We start from the raw sequence: 15,932 nt of genomic DNA on the forward strand, positions 1-15,932 counted from the left end.
GGCCTGACATGCTGGCCTTGATGTGGGCCATGACCAGCCTCTCCGGGCACTTCATGAGGACTGAGGTGAGCGCGACGGGGCGATAGACATTTGGGCATGCCACTTTATTTTTCTTGGGCACTGGGACGATGGTGATCTCCTTAAAGCAGGTGGGGACTACAGCCTTGGACAGGGACAGGTTGAAGATGTCTGTGAAGACCAGCTGGTCAGCACACACTCTGAAGACGGGGAATATTCACTCTTTTTGAGAGTTTTCCTCATATCAGCCTCAGAGAGTGAAAACACCTGGTTGTCTGGAGGAGCGAGAGACTTCCTGGATGTCTGGAGGAGCGAGAGACTTCCTGGATGTCTGGAGGAGCGAGAGACTTCCTGGATGTCTGGAGGAGCGAGAGACTTCCTGGATGTCTGGAGGAGCGAGAGACTTCCTGGTTGTCTGGAGGAGCGAGAGACTTCCTGGTTGTCTGGAGGAGCGAGAGACTTCCTGGTTGTCTGGAGGAGCGAGAGACTTCCTGGTTGTCTGGAGGAGCGAGAGACTTCCTGGTTGTCTGGAGGAGGGAGAGACTTCCTGGTTGTCTGGAGCAGCGAGAGACTTCCTGGTTGTCTGGAGGAGCGAGAGACTTCCTGGTTGTCTGGAGGAGCGAGAGACTTCCTGGTTGTCTGGAGCAGCGAGAGTCTTCCCCGACTGTCTCGCTATTGTCTGCCTCGAAGCAAGAACAGAATGTGTTAAACTCAGCTGGGAGCTTTGGTGGGCACCACACAGCTGGATTTGCCTTTTGTAGTCTGTGATAGTCTGTGGTCCTTGCCACATGCGTTGTGAGTCTGAGTTGTGGAACATCAATTCAAGTTTGAGGCTGTGTTGTGTTTTTGCGTCCCTAATGGATTTGCAGAGCTCGTACCTGCTAGCCGTGCAGCGCCCCACAGAGTCATCGAGATCCGTTCTGCTGACATTGAATGCAGCAGTACGGGCTCTCTGCATTGTACGGAAATCTCCGTTCATCCAAGGTTTTTGGTTGGGGGTATGTCCGGATTGTTATTGTGGGTACAACATCATCAACACATTTCCTAATGAAGCCGGTGACTGACCATGTATACTGAAAACAAATATAAATGTAAAGTGTTGGTCACATGTTTCAAGAGCTGAAATAAAAGATCCCGGTTCTATGTTGATAGTTCTACGAAAGCTTGGTCCTCTTCCCTACTCACACATTCCATATCTGGAGTTAAAGTTCAAAGGAGCCAGTTATTTCACGTTTTGTAGGCTAAAAATGGACAGCATACGAGGACAGATAAGATGCTTATGACAATTGAAATACGGTCATAAAGTTAGCAGACCAGAGACACTTCCCAGCCCCGTATCTACACAGGTGCAGCAGAGCTCTGATGTCATGGGCAGCTCAAGGCCACCTGTCCCACAATCAGAGTCACACAGTAATTAGATCAAGGCCAAACACATCACTCTCAGGGACAAGCTAGTAGGACATTCTTTAAAGAACTTAGAAAACTTTTAAAAATGTTTTTTAAGTTCAGGTCTTTGTTTGTTGCGTGAGCGTTTGTGACTGTAAAATGTCTCCTTGCATTTAACTTGGGTACTAAGTATGTATTTGATATGCTAGGTATCTTTTTGGTATGCTAGGTATGTATTTGGTATGCTAGGTATGTACTTGGTATGCTAGGTATGTATTTGGTATGCTAGGTATGTACTTGGTATGCTTGGTATGTATTTGGTATGATAGGTATGTACTTGGTATGTGTTTGGTATGCTAGGTATGTATTTGGTACGCTAGGTATGTATTTGGTTCGCTAGTATTTGGTACGCTAGGTATGTATTTGGTTCGCTAGTATTTGGTACGCTAGGTATGTATTTGGTATGCTAGGTATGTATTTGGTATGCTAGGTATGTATTTTAACCCAGGTCTTGTCCATAATATGTGTCCTGTCCTAGTCACTACACTGATGTGTTGGAAGCAGAGCTCAGCCAGTACTGTGTGTGTACATGTATATACAGGCTGTATATGGCTCTGAGGTGAGCTCTCCGTAGACATAGACTCCCCTACTGATGCCTTTGGACAGTGAAGCTAAAACATTTAATTTGGCTCTAAACTCCAGCATTTTGGATTTGAGTTCAAATGTTTTATATAAAGCAACAGTACAGAATGTCACCTTTTAATTTATTTTTGTTGTTGTTGATATTTTCATATTTCTGTTTGACCATTTTAGAGATAAATGTGCTTTATGTATCTTGTCCCCCCCCCAGTGTTCTGTTTTGAAACTGCACTGTTGGTTAGGGGCTCGTAAGTAAGCATTTCACTGTAAGGTCTACCTGTTGTATACGGAGCATGTGACTAATAAAGATTTGATTTGAAGGGGTCATAAGTGTTTGGACAAATTCACTTCTGGTGTATTGAAGCAGTATATATGGGACCAGATACTAAGCTTCTGCCTAAATGTAATACAAAGGGGAGTTTACACACAGTAGATTTTGTATTTATTTGGTATTTTACCTTTATTTAACTAGGCAAATCAGTTAAGAACAAATTCTTATTTTCAATGACGGCCTAGGAACAGTGGGTTAACTGGTCTAGGAACAGTGGGTTAACTGGTCTAGGAACAGTGGGTTAACTGCCTGTTCAGGGGCAGAACGACCTTGTCAGCTCGGGGGTTTGAACTTGCAACCTTTCGGTTACTAGTCCAATGCTCTAACCACTAGGCTACCCTGCCGCCCCGGATACACAGCAGGACTGGGACATCAACCACAGCACACACTGAGCGGTCATTTCTTCTAACGACCTGCCTCTTTTCTGGCTGATAACAGTGACTACTACTGTCTCCTACAGTACAGGGAGCCTCTATGAGAGCTGTGTCCTGGCTGATAGCAGTGATTACTACTGTCTCCTACAGTACAGGGAGCCTCTATGAGAGCTGTGACCTGGCTGATAACAGTGATTACTACTGTCTCCTACAGTACAGGGAGCCTCTATGAGAGCTGTGTCCTGGCTGATAGCAGTGATTACTACTGTCTCCTACAGTACAGGGAGCCTCTATGAGAGCTGTGTCCTGGCTGATAACAGTGATTAGTACTGTCTCCTACAGTACAGGGAGCCTCTATGAGAGCTGTGTCCTGGCTGATAGCAGTGATTACTACTGTCTCCTACAGTACAGGGAGCCTCTATGAGAGCTGTGTCCTGGCTGATAGCAGTGATTACTACTGTCTCCTACAGTACAGGGAGCCTCTATGAGAGCTGTGTCCTGGCTGATAGCAGTGATTAGTACTGTCTCCTACAGTACAGGGAGCCTCTATGAGAGCTGTGACCTGGCTGATTGCAGTGACTACTACTGTCTCCTACAGTACAGGGAGCCTCTATGAGAGCTGTGTCCTGGCTGATAACAGTGACTACTACTGTCTCCTACAGTACAGGGAGCCTCTATGAGAGCTGTGTCCTGGCTGATAGCAGTGATTACTACTGTCTCCTACAGTACAGGGAGCCTCTATGAGAGCTGTGTCCTGGCTGATAGCAGTGATTAGTACTGTCTCCTACAGTACAGGGAGCCTCTATGAGAGCTGTGTCCTGGCTGATAACAGTGACTACTACTGTCTCCTACAGTACAGGGAGCCTCTATGAGAGCTGTGTCCTGGCTGATAACAGTGATTACTACTGTCTCCTACAGTACAGGGAGCCTCTATGAGAGCTGTGTCCTGGCTGTTAACAGTGTCTCCTACAGTACAGGGAGCCTCTATGAGAGCTGTGTCCTGGCTGATAACAGTGTCTCCTACAGTACAGGGAGCCTCTATGAGAGCTGTGACCTGGCTGATAGCAGTGATTACTACTGTCTCCTACAGTACAGGGAGCCTCTATGAGAGCTGTGTCCTGGCTGATAGCAGTGATTACTACTGTCTCCTACAGTACAGGGAGCCTCTATGAGAGCTGTGTCCTGGCTGATAGCAGTGATTACTACTGTCTCCTACAGTACAGGGAGCCTCTATGAGAGCTGTGTCCTGGCTGTTAACAGTGACTACTACTGTCTCCTACAGTACAGGGAGCCTCTATGAGAGCTGTGTCCTGGCTGATAGCAGTGATTACTACTGTCTCCTACAGTACAGGGAGCCTCTATGAGAGCTGTGTCCTGGCTGATAGCAGTGATTAGTACTGTCTCCTACAGTACAGGGAGCCTCTATGAGAGCTGTGTCCTGGCTGATAGCAGTGACTACTACTGTCTCCTACAGTACAGGGAGCCTCTATGAGAGCTGTGTCCTGGCTGATAACAGTGTCTCCTACAGTACAGGGAGCCTCTATGAGAGCTGTGTCCTGGCTGATAGCAGTGATTACTACTGTCTCCTACAGTACAGGGAGCCTCTATGAGAGCTGTGACCTGGCTGATAGCAGTGATTACTACTGTCTCCTACAGTACAGGGAGCCTCTATGAGAGCTGTGTCCTGGCTGATAGCAGTGATTACTACTGTCTCCTACAGTACAGGGAGCCTCTATGAGAGCTGTGTCCTGGCTGATAACAGTGACTACTACTGTCTCCTACAGTACAGGGAGCCTCTATGAGAGCTGTGACCTGGCTGATAGCAGTGATTACTACTGTCTCCTACAGTACAGGGAGCCTCTATGAGAGCTGTGACCTGGCTGATAGCAGTGACTACTACTGTCTCCTACAGTACAGGGAGCCTCTATGAGAGCTGTGTCCTGGCTGATAACAGTGACTACTACTGTCTCCTACAGTACAGGGAGCCTCTATGAGAGCTGTGTCCTGGCTGATAGCAGTGATTACTACTGTCTCCTACAGTACAGGGAGCCTCTATGAGAGCTGTGTCCTGGCTGATAGCAGTGATTACTACTGTCTCCTACAGTACAGGGAGCCTCTATGAGAGCTGTGTCCTGGCTGATAACAGTGACTACTACTGTCTCCTACAGTACAGGGAGCCTCTATGAGAGCTGTGTCCTGGCTGATAGCAGTGATTACTACTGTCTCCTACAGTACAGGGAGCCTCTATGAGAGCTGTGTCCTGGCTGATAGCAGTGATTACTACTGTCTCCTACAGTACAGGGAGCCTCTATGAGAGCTGTGTCCTGGCTGATAGCAGTGATTACTACTGTCTCCTACAGTACAGGGAGCCTCTATGAGAGCTGTGTCCTGGCTGTTAACAGTGACTACTACTGTCTCCTACAGTACAGGGAGCCTCTATGAGAGCTGTGTCCTGGCTGTTAACAGTGACTACTACTGTCTCCTACAGTACAGGGAGCCTCTATGAGAGCTGTGACCTGGCTGTTAACAGTGATTACTACTGTCTCCTACAGTACAGGGAGCCTCTATGAGAGCTGTGTCCTGGCTGATAGCAGTGATTACTACTGTCTCCTACAGTACAGGGAGCCTCTATGAGAGCTGTGTCCTGGCTGATAGCAGTGACTACTACTGTCTCCTACAGTACAGGGAGCCTCTATGAGAGCTGTGTCCTGGCTGATAGCAGTGACTACTACTGTCTCCTACAGTACAGGGAGCCTCTATGAGAGCTGTGTCCTGGCTGATAACAGTGTCTCCTACAGTACAGGGAGCCTCTATGAGAGCTGTGTCCTGGCTGATAGCAGTGATTACTACTGTCTCCTACAGTACAGGGAGCCTCTATGAGAGCTGTGACCTGGCTGATAGCAGTGATTACTACTGTCTCCTACAGTACAGGGAGCCTCTATGAGAGCTGTGACCTGGCTGATAGCAGTGATTACTACTGTCTCCTACAGTACAGGGAGCCTCTATGAGAGCTGTGACCTGGCTGATAGCAGTGACTACTACTGTCTCCTACAGTACAGGGAGCCTCTATGAGAGCTGTGTCCTGGCTGATAACAGTGACTACTACTGTCTCCTACAGTACAGGGAGCCTCTATGAGAGCTGTGTCCTGGCTGATAGCAGTGATTACTACTGTCTCCTACAGTACAGGGAGCCTCTATGAGAGCTGTGTCCTGGCTGATAGCAGTGATTACTACTGTCTCCTACAGTACAGGGAGCCTCTATGAGAGCTGTGTCCTGGCTGATAACAGTGACTACTACTGTCTCCTACAGTACAGGGAGCCTCTATGAGAGCTGTGTCCTGGCTGATAGCAGTGATTACTACTGTCTCCTACAGTACAGGGAGCCTCTATGAGAGCTGTGTCCTGGCTGATAGCAGTGATTACTACTGTCTCCTACAGTACAGGGAGCCTCTATGAGAGCTGTGTCCTGGCTGATAGCAGTGATTACTACTGTCTCCTACAGTACAGGGAGCCTCTATGAGAGCTGTGTCCTGGCTGTTAACAGTGACTACTACTGTCTCCTACAGTACAGGGAGCCTCTATGAGAGCTGTGTCCTGGCTGTTAACAGTGACTACTACTGTCTCCTACAGTACAGGGAGCCTCTATGAGAGCTGTGACCTGGCTGTTAACAGTGATTACTACTGTCTCCTACAGTACAGGGAGCCTCTATGAGAGCTGTGTCCTGGCTGATAGCAGTGATTACTACTGTCTCCTACAGTACAGGGAGCCTCTATGAGAGCTGTGTCCTGGCTGATAGCAGTGACTACTACTGTCTCCTACAGTACAGGGAGCCTCTATGAGAGCTGTGTCCTGGCTGATAACAGTGACTACTACTGTCTCCTACAGTACAGGGAGCCTCTATGAGAGCTGTGTCCTGGCTGATAACAGTGACTACTACTGTCTCCTACAGTACAGGGAGCCTCTATGAGAGCTGTGTCCTGGCTGATAACAGTGACTACTACTGTCTCCTACAGTACAGGGAGCCTCTATGAGAGCTGTGTCCTGGCTGTTAACAGTGACTACTACTGTCTCCTACAGTACAGGGAGCCTCTATGAGAGCTGTGTCCTGGCTGATAACAGTGACTACTACTGTCTCCTACAGTACAGGGAGCCTCTATGAGAGCTGTGTCCTGGCTGATAGCAGTGATTAGTACTGTCTCCTACAGTACAGGGAGCCTCTATGAGAGCTGTGTCCTGGCTGATAACAGTGACTACTACTGTCTCCTACAGTACAGGGAGCCTCTATGAGAGCTGTGTCCTGGCTGATAACAGTGACTACTACTGTCTCCTACAGTACAGGGAGCCTCTATGAGAGCTGTGTCCTGGCTGATAGCAGTGATTAGTACTGTCTCCTACAGTACAGGGAGCCTCTATGAGAGCTGTGTCCTGGCTGATAACAGTGACTACTACTGTCTCCTACAGTACAGGGAGCCTCTATGAGAGCTGTGTCCTGGCTGATAACAGTGATTACTACTGTCTCCTACAGTACAGGGAGCCTCTATGAGAGCTGTGTCCTGGCTGTTAACAGTGTCTCCTACAGTACAGGGAGCCTCTATGAGAGCTGTGTCCTGGCTGTTAACAGTGATTACTACTGTCTCCTACAGTACAGGGAAGCAAGCCTGTAGGTGATGGATCACACTCTGATACGCTGTAATGGTTACATACTGATATTAACGATGGGTTAGTTTCACGTGGTGACCTATAACCTTGGCAGATTCATGTTCTGTAGGGAAGAGCGAGAGAGCAAGATCTAGAGAGAGAGAGGGAGCAAGATTTAGAGAGAGAGAGAGAGAGGGAGCAAGATTTAGCGAGAGAGGGAGCAAGATTTAGCGAGAGAGGGAGCAAGATTTAGCGAGAGAGGGAGCAAGATTTAGCGAGACAGGGAGCAAGATTTAGCGAGGGAGGGAGCAAGATTTGCCGAGAGAGGGAGCAAGATTTGCCGAGGGAGGGAGCAAGATTTGCCGAGGGAGGGAGCAAGATTTGCCGAGGGAGGGAGCAAGATTTGCCGAGGGAGGGAGCAAGTTTTGCCGAGGGAGGGAGCAAGATTTGCCGAGGGAGGGAGCAAGATTTGCCGAGGGAGGGAGCAAGATTTGCCGAGGGAGGGAGGGAGCAAGATTTGCCGAGGGAGGGAGGGAGCAAGATTTGCCGAGGGAGGGAGGGAGCAAGATTTGCTGAGGGAGGGAGCAAGATTTGCTGAGGGAGGGAGCAAGATTGGGAGAGGGAGCAAGATTGGGAGAGGGAGCAAGATTGGGAGAGGGAGCAAGATTGGGAGAGGGAGCAAGATTTAGAGAGCGACTGGGAACCAGAATGAGGCACTTGTGAAATGTAATGAAAAGTGTGTGTGTTTCCAGGATGCCAGGATATGAGTGGGGTCCTGGAGAGTGCTGTGGTGGACACCAGCATACTGGAACAGTACCTCAACAACGACATGGACCCAACATTGTAAGCATCCATGTTTACTTTCTTGTACCTGAAGGGTAAATCTGTTTCCAGGACCATCTAATACCTGCTAAGCATCCATGTCCATCTACCACCCATAAACACAGCAGCTGTGTTAAATGGAATGGACGACACACATAAGTGTTGACAACACAACGGCACAATCCTAGAGCTGGGGTGTCCAACCCTCCTCCTGGAGACCTACTGGTTCTGGGGTGTCCAACCCTCCTCCTGGAGACCTACTGGTTCTGGGGTGTCCAACCCTCCTCCTGGAGACCTACTGGTTCTGGGGTGTCCAACCCTCCTCCTGGAGACCTACTGGTTCTGCAGGCTTTTGTTCCTGCCCTACACTGTAGCTGCTGCAGGTGGGGCAGCTCTCCACCATGGCACCAACAGCTACAGCTGTAGGCTTTGTTGTTAACTAGTCAAGACAATGACACGTTAGGTAAGCAGAGAGAAAGGCTAGTTCTAGAAACCTTGTCTTTGGAGGGCCGTGTCTGACTGTGTCTTTGGAGGGCCGTGTCTGACTGTGTCTTTGGAGGGCCGTGTCTGACTGTGTCTTTGGAGGGCCGTGTCTGACTGTGTCTTTGGAGGGCCGTGTCTGACTGTGTCTTTGGAGGGCCGTGTCTGACTGTGTCTTTGGAGGGCCGTGTCTGACTGTGTCTTTGGAGGGCCGTGTCTGACTGTGTCTTTGGAGGGCCGTGTCTGACTGTGTCTTTGGAGGGCCGTGTCTGACTGTGTCTTTGGAGGGCCGTGTCTGACTGTGTCTTTGGAGGGCCGTGTCTGACTATGTCTTTGGAGGGCCGTGTCTGACTGTGTCTTTGGAGGGCCGTGTCTGACTGTGTCTTTGTCTTCCTAGCATGTTACCAGAGTCACCACCAGATTCTGGTTCAGAACCGTGTTCACCTCCGCAAATACCAGGTGAGCCACTGTGAAAATGAAACCTTCTTCCTTTATTGGCAGTACTTTATCAACAACGGTTGATAGGAATCTCTTTTAATGCCAAGTGTTACAAACAGTACAACCAGACCATAATAATAAAACGTTCCTATTTTAATGAATGATATGACTGCCTTTGCCCTGTTCCTAACCTAGACGTGAGCTACGGTTACCAGGAAGTCTTCCAGACAGTAACACGTCCTCCAGCCTCATCGTGCCGATATAAAGAGCTGGCACCACAACCCCCACCACACCCAGGACTGCCATACCACCAGGGGCTGACTAACTCTTACACCAAGGCAGGCACATCTCCAGGCTCACTGCCCCACAACCCCCCCCTCCACCACCCCCACTACCTGAGCCCAGGGGAGAGCTATATACAGGCTAACACTGCCACCACACCACCCGTCCACCACAAGGCTCTCCAGCAGCATCAGCCTCCTCCACGCCAGGGCCTGGCAGACAGCTACCCCAGGGCCAACGCACCCCCGGTCCCAGAACTACCTCCAGGCCAAGCCCCATACCTAGCCCCAGGCCTCAGGCTGCCCTCATCCTGCCTACTACCTGTGCCTGGATGCCCTTCAGAACCAGGATATTCATACCTGCCTCCCACAGCTGGTCAACACACAGGGTGAGAACTACTACTAAACCACCGTACAGCACATAAACTACTAAACCACCGTACAGCACATCAACTACTAAACTACCGCACAGCACATAAACTACTAAACTACCACACAGTACATATGGGTACATAAACTACTAAACTACCATACAGTACATATGGGTACATAAACCACTAAACTACCGCACAGTACATATGGGTACATACACTACTAAACTACCATATAGTACATATGGGCACATAAACCACCAAACTACCACACAGTACATATGGGTACATAAACTACTAAACTACAATACAGTACATATGGGTACATAAACTACTAAACTACCGCACAGTACATATGGGTACATAAACTACTAAACTACCATATAGTACATATGGGTACATAAACCACTAAACTACCATACAGTACATGTGGGTACATAAACCACTAAACTACCGCACAGTACATATGGGTACATAAACCACTAAACTACCACACAGTACATATGGGTACATAAACTACTAAACTACCGTACAGCACATGTGGGTACATAAACTACTAAACTACCACACAGTACATATGGGTACATAAACTACTAAACTACCATACGGCACATATGGGTACATAAACTACTAAACTACCATATAGTACATATGGGTACATAAACTACTAAACTACCACACAGTACATATGGGTACATAAACCACTAAACTACCGTACAGTACATATGGGTACATAAACTACTAAACTACCGTACAGCACATAAACTACTCAACCACCGTACAGTACATATCAGTTTGAGAATGACAGTCAAAATATGTTTTACTTCAACGGGATATGAATGTTTTAACAGTTCCCTCTTATCCTCTCCTCTTCCTCCTCTTCTTCCTCTTCCTCTTCCTCTTCAGCCTTATATTGCCTGACTGTAGGAAGAGAAGACGAACAGAACCCCTTGAGGTACAGAACCATTTAGTGGCTGTTCCTATAGCAGGGGGCTCTGAGAGGGGAGGCGGTGACGTCCCGTCCTATGACAGTGACGGGGCCACAGAGAGCAGCTCTGGGATGGGGACCTATCAGCTCCTCACCTGGGATCACTACCAGCCTGGCCTGTGGACACCGCTCTACAACAGTAACTATGACATCCTGTGAGTGTCCTTCTGCCTTGACGTTCCCTCACTCTTCACCAAGGCTCATGCCTTCTAAACTGCCTGTCTTAGTCTCTAAACTCAAAGGCTATTCAACTAACGCTACATTCTTTTATGGGACTGATTTTGTTCAAGTTAGGCGCAAGGGGAGCAAATATTTTTCACTTTCTATGTCTGACAATGTCATAACTCATCAGTAACATATTTGTCATTTGTTAGCCAGCAGTAAAATGGTTTTAGTCATGAGTCGTTTTGGTTAAATAATTTGGTTAAATTATAGACTTAAATGGACACAATTGACTCCTACTGTATGTTATTCTTATCGTACTTGGTCATTCATAATTATAAACTGGGTGGTTTGAGCACTGAATGCTGATTGGCTGAAAGCTGTGGTATAGCAGACCGTATGACACAACATGTATTTTCACTATTCTAATTACGTTGGTAACCAGTTTAAAATAGCAAAAAGGCATCTCATAGGTTTGTGGTACATTGCCAATATACCACAGTTAAGGGCTACCCTGTTCAAAGGCTCTTAAATATTATGTCTTGCCCCTCCACCCTCTGACACACACATCATCCATTTCTCCGTTGTCTCAAGGCTTAAAACTCCTTCTTTAACACGTCTCCTCCACCTTCATCTACACTGATTGAAGTGGATTTAACAGGTGACATCAATAAGGGATCATCTCTTCTAACACCTGGATTCACCTGGTCAGTCTATGTCATGGATTCACCTGGTCAGTCTATGTCATGGATTCACCTGGTCAGTCTATGTCATGGATTCACCTGGTCAGTCTATGTCATGGATTCACCTGGTCAGTCTATGTCATGGATTCACCTGGTCAGTCTATGTCATGGATTCACCTGGTCAGTCTATGTCATGGATTCACCTGGTCAGTCTATGTCATGGATTCACCTGGTCAGTCTATGTCATGCATTCACCTGGTCAGTCTATGTCATGGATTCACCTGGTCAGTCTATGTCATGGATTCACCTGGTCAGTCTATGTCATGGATTCACCTGGTCAGTCTATGTCATGGATTCACCTGGTCAGTCTATGTCATGGATTCACCTGGTCAGTCTATGTCATGTAAAGATCACCTTCATCTACACTGATTGAAGTGGATTTAACAGGTGACATCAATAAGGGATCATATCTTCTAACACCAGGATTCACCTAGTCAGTCTGTCATGGATTCACCTGGTCAGTCTGTCATGGAAAGAGCAGGTGTTCCTAATGTTTTGTCACTCAGTGTAGCTCGCTCTATCGTCTCTCCACAGCCCTTCCCCCGCTTACCATGTGGACACCGATAAAGGTTTCAACTACTCCACAGCTGACGAGTCCTTTGTGTGTCAGAAAAAGAACCACTTTCAGGTCACAGTTCACGTAGGGATGGCCGGAGACCCCCTGTACGTCAAAACACCCAACGGCCCTGCGCTGATAGAGAGCTTCCACATCAAGGTGTTTGGCGTGAAGGTTAGTTTAACGCCTTCCCAATATGCAACACGAACTTCCCTGGAACATCAGCGGTTGACCTCGGCAGACTACTTCAGATGATGCTGAGGACATTAAAAGCACTTAGAGTTTTTGTTAGTATGTAAGTTAGCAGAGTTGGGTAGATTACTTCCTAAATGTCCCCCGGTACTCCCCAACCCTGCTAGTTCTCCCCAACCCTGCTAGTTATCTATACTTTGACCGTTTGTTCTCATCAACCCTGCTAGTTATCTATACTTTGACCGTTTGTTCTCATCAACCCTGCTAGTTATCTATACTTTGACCGTTTGTTCTCATCAACCCTGCTAGTTATCTATACTTTGACCGTTTGTTCTCATCAACCCTGCTAGTTATCTATACTTTGACCGTTTGTTCTCATCAACCCTGCTAGTTATCTATACTTTGACCATTTGTTCTCCCCAACCCTGCTAGTTATCTATACTTTGACCGTTTGTTCTCATCAACCCTGCTAGTTATCTATACTTTGACCGTTTGTTCTCATCAACCCTGCTAGTTATCTATACTTTGACCATTTGTTCTCCCCAACCCTGCTAGTTATCTATACTTTGACCGTTTGTTCTCATCAACCCTGCTAGTTATCTATACTTTGACCGTTTGTTCTCCCAACCCTGCTAGTTATCTATACTTTGACCGTTTGTTCTCATCAACCATGCTAGTTATCTATACTTTGACCGTTTGTTCTCACCAACCCTGCTAGTTATCTATACTTTGACCGTTTGTTCTCATCAACCCTGCTAGTTATCTATACTTTGACCGTTTGTTCTCATCAACCCTGCTAGTTATCTATACTTTGACCGTTTGTTCTCACCAACCCTGCTAGTTATCTATACTTTGACCGTTTGTTCTCACCAACCCTGCTAGTTATCTATACTTTGACCGTTTGTTCTCACCAACCCTGCTAGTTATCTATACTTTGACCGTTTGTTCTCATCAACCCTGCTAGTTATCTATACTTTGACCGTTTGTTCTCACCAACCCTGCTAGTTATCTATACTTTGACCGTTTGTTCTCACCAACCCTGCTAGTTATCTATACTTTGACCGTTTGTTCTCACCAACCCTGCTAGTTATCTATACTTTGACCGTTTGTTCTCACCAACCCTGCTAGTTATCTATACTTTGACCGTTTGTTCTCATCAACCCTGCTAGTTATCTATACTTTGACCGTTTGTTCTCATCAACCCTGCTAGTTATCTATACTTTGACCGTTTGTTCTCACCAACCCTGCTAGTTATCTATACTTTGACCGTTTGTTCTACCCAACCCTGCTAGTTATCTATTCTTTGACCATTTGTTCTCCCCAACCCTGCTAGTTATCTATACTTTGACCGTTTGTTCTCCCCAACCCTGCTAGTTATCTATACTTTGACCGTTTGTTCTCATCAACCCTGCTAGTTATCTATACTTTGACCGTTTGTTCTCATCAACCCTGCTAGTTATCTATACTTTGACCGTTTGTTCTCATCAACCCTGCTAGTTATCTATACTTTGACCATTTGTTCTCCCAACCCTGCTAGTTATCTATACTTTGACCGTTTGTTCTCCCCAACCCTGCTAGTTATCTATACTTTGACCGTTTGTTCTCCCCAACCCTGCTAGTTATCTATACTTTGACCGTTTGTTCTCCCCAACCCTGCTAGTTATCTATACTTTGACCGTTTGTTCTCCCCAACCCTGCTAGTTATCTATACTTTGACCATTTGTTCTCCCAACCCTGCTAGTTATCTATACTTTGACCGTTTGTTCTCACCAACCCTGCTAGTTATCTATACTTTGACCATTTGTTCTCCCAACCCTGCTAGTTATCTATACTTTGACCGTTTGTTCTCCCAACCCTGCTAGTTATCTATACTTTGACCGTTTGTTCTCACCAACCCTGCTAGTTATCTATACTTTGACCGTTTGTTCTCTGCAGCTTGAGGCACAGACTCACAAAGTCACCATAGAGCAGTCCCAGCCGGATCGCAGTAAGAAACCATTCCTGCCAGTCAAGTGAGTGTCCCGTCCTCCATGTCACTATACTCTGTACTGTGGACTGCCGTGTTCAATGTTGGGAGTGTAATCTGTCATATCTGAACAATGACACAATTGTGATTTAAAAGGTATACGGTGCATAGCCAAAAAAGGGGCGAGTTGGATTGAATCTCGGGACTAAATTTCTGAATAACATCTCGTCCCTCAGAGTGAGTCTACCAGGGGACAAGATCACTAGAGTTACTCTGGGAAGACTGCACTTCAGTGAGACCACTGCCAACAACATGAGGAAGAAGGGTAAACCCAACCCTGACCAGAGGTTGGTTATTGCTGTGTTATTGCTGTGTTATTGCTGTGTTATTGCCGTGTTACTGCCGTGTTACTGCCGTGTTACTGCCGTGTTACTGCCGTGTCATTGCCGTGTCATTGCCGTGTCACTGCCGTGTCACTGCCGTGTTACTGCCGTGTCACTGCCGTGTCATTGCCGTGTCACTGCCGTGTCACTGCCGTGTCACTGCCGTGTCACTGCCGTGTCATTGCCGTGTCATTGCCGTGTCACTGCCGTGTCACTGCCGTGTCACTGCCGTGTCATTGCCGTGTCACTGCCGTGTCACTGCCGTGTCATTGCCGTGTCACTGCCGTGTCACTGCCGTGTCATTGCCGTGTCATTGCCGTGTTACTGCCGTGTCATTGCCGTGTCATTGCCGTGTCATTGCCGTGTCACTGCCGTGTTATTGCCGTGATACTAATATCGGCATTGAAAACAGTTTCAACATGTCGTTCCATGTGTCCTTGTGTTATGACCAGGTACTTCCTGATGGTGGTGGGTCTGTACGCCACAGTGAGGGAAGAGAGTTACCTGCTGATAGCGTTCATGTCAGAGAGGATCGTAGTCAGGGTCAGTACTGAACCAGAAGTACCAAAGCAGGGATCATCAACTGTTGAGCAGATGTATTCTTTTTTTTCTCTCTGAAAACTTGGGGGGCCAAATGAGACCACCCCGGGGGCCAAATGAGACCACCCCGGGGGCCAAATGAGACCACCCCGGGGGCCAAATGAGACCACCCTGGGGGCCAAATGAGACCACCCTGGGGGCCAAATGAGACCACCCCGGGGGACAAATGAGACCACCCTGGGGGGCAAATGAGACCACCCCGGGGGCCAAATGAGACCACCCCGGGGGCCAAATGAGACCACCCCGGGGGCCAAATGAGACCACCCCGGGGGCCAAATGAGACCACCCCGGGGGCCAAATGAGACCAGCCCGGGGGACAAATGAGACCACCCCGGGGGCCAAATTTGGCGCGGAGGACACCAGTTGGGGAACCCTGTACTAAAGTATTTAAAAGCATGAGACTCAAGCACTAAGTACTAAAGCATACTAAAGCATGGGACTCCTTGCTAAAATTTAAGATTAAATAAAGAATTTATAAAAATGTAATCAAATGTAGTTCCTACCATGATTCCATTGGACAATTAGTTATAGAATGCACCGTGATCTGAATGGAACCAACCGTA

The 15,932-nt window shown here is 47.5% G+C and overlaps 1 protein-coding gene across 3 annotated transcripts in view; it reads left to right on the plus strand.

The window, feature by feature from the left end:
• LOC116360614 (myelin regulatory factor-like protein) overlaps window positions 1-15,932 on the plus strand; it is a 44,205-nt gene that overhangs the window by 7,149 nt on the left and 21,124 nt on the right. For all 3 annotated transcript variants that reach the window (XM_031815594.1, XM_031815593.1, XM_031815595.1), the window contains exons 3-10: window positions 8,140-8,230; window positions 9,087-9,148; window positions 9,323-9,797; window positions 10,686-10,922; window positions 12,207-12,402; window positions 14,356-14,432; window positions 14,623-14,733; window positions 15,222-15,312. In XM_031815594.1, coding sequence (XP_031671454.1) covers window positions 8,140-8,230; window positions 9,087-9,148; window positions 9,323-9,797; window positions 10,686-10,922; window positions 12,207-12,402; window positions 14,356-14,432; window positions 14,623-14,733; window positions 15,222-15,312 — 1,340 coding nt within the window. The remainder of the gene's footprint in view (window positions 1-8,139; window positions 8,231-9,086; window positions 9,149-9,322; window positions 9,798-10,685; window positions 10,923-12,206; window positions 12,403-14,355; window positions 14,433-14,622; window positions 14,734-15,221; window positions 15,313-15,932) is intronic.

Source organism: Oncorhynchus kisutch, unplaced genomic scaffold (assembly GCF_002021735.2).
Source record: "Oncorhynchus kisutch isolate 150728-3 unplaced genomic scaffold, Okis_V2 Okis09a-Okis19a_hom, whole genome shotgun sequence".
Lineage (NCBI taxonomy): Eukaryota > Metazoa > Chordata > Actinopteri > Salmoniformes > Salmonidae > Oncorhynchus > Oncorhynchus kisutch.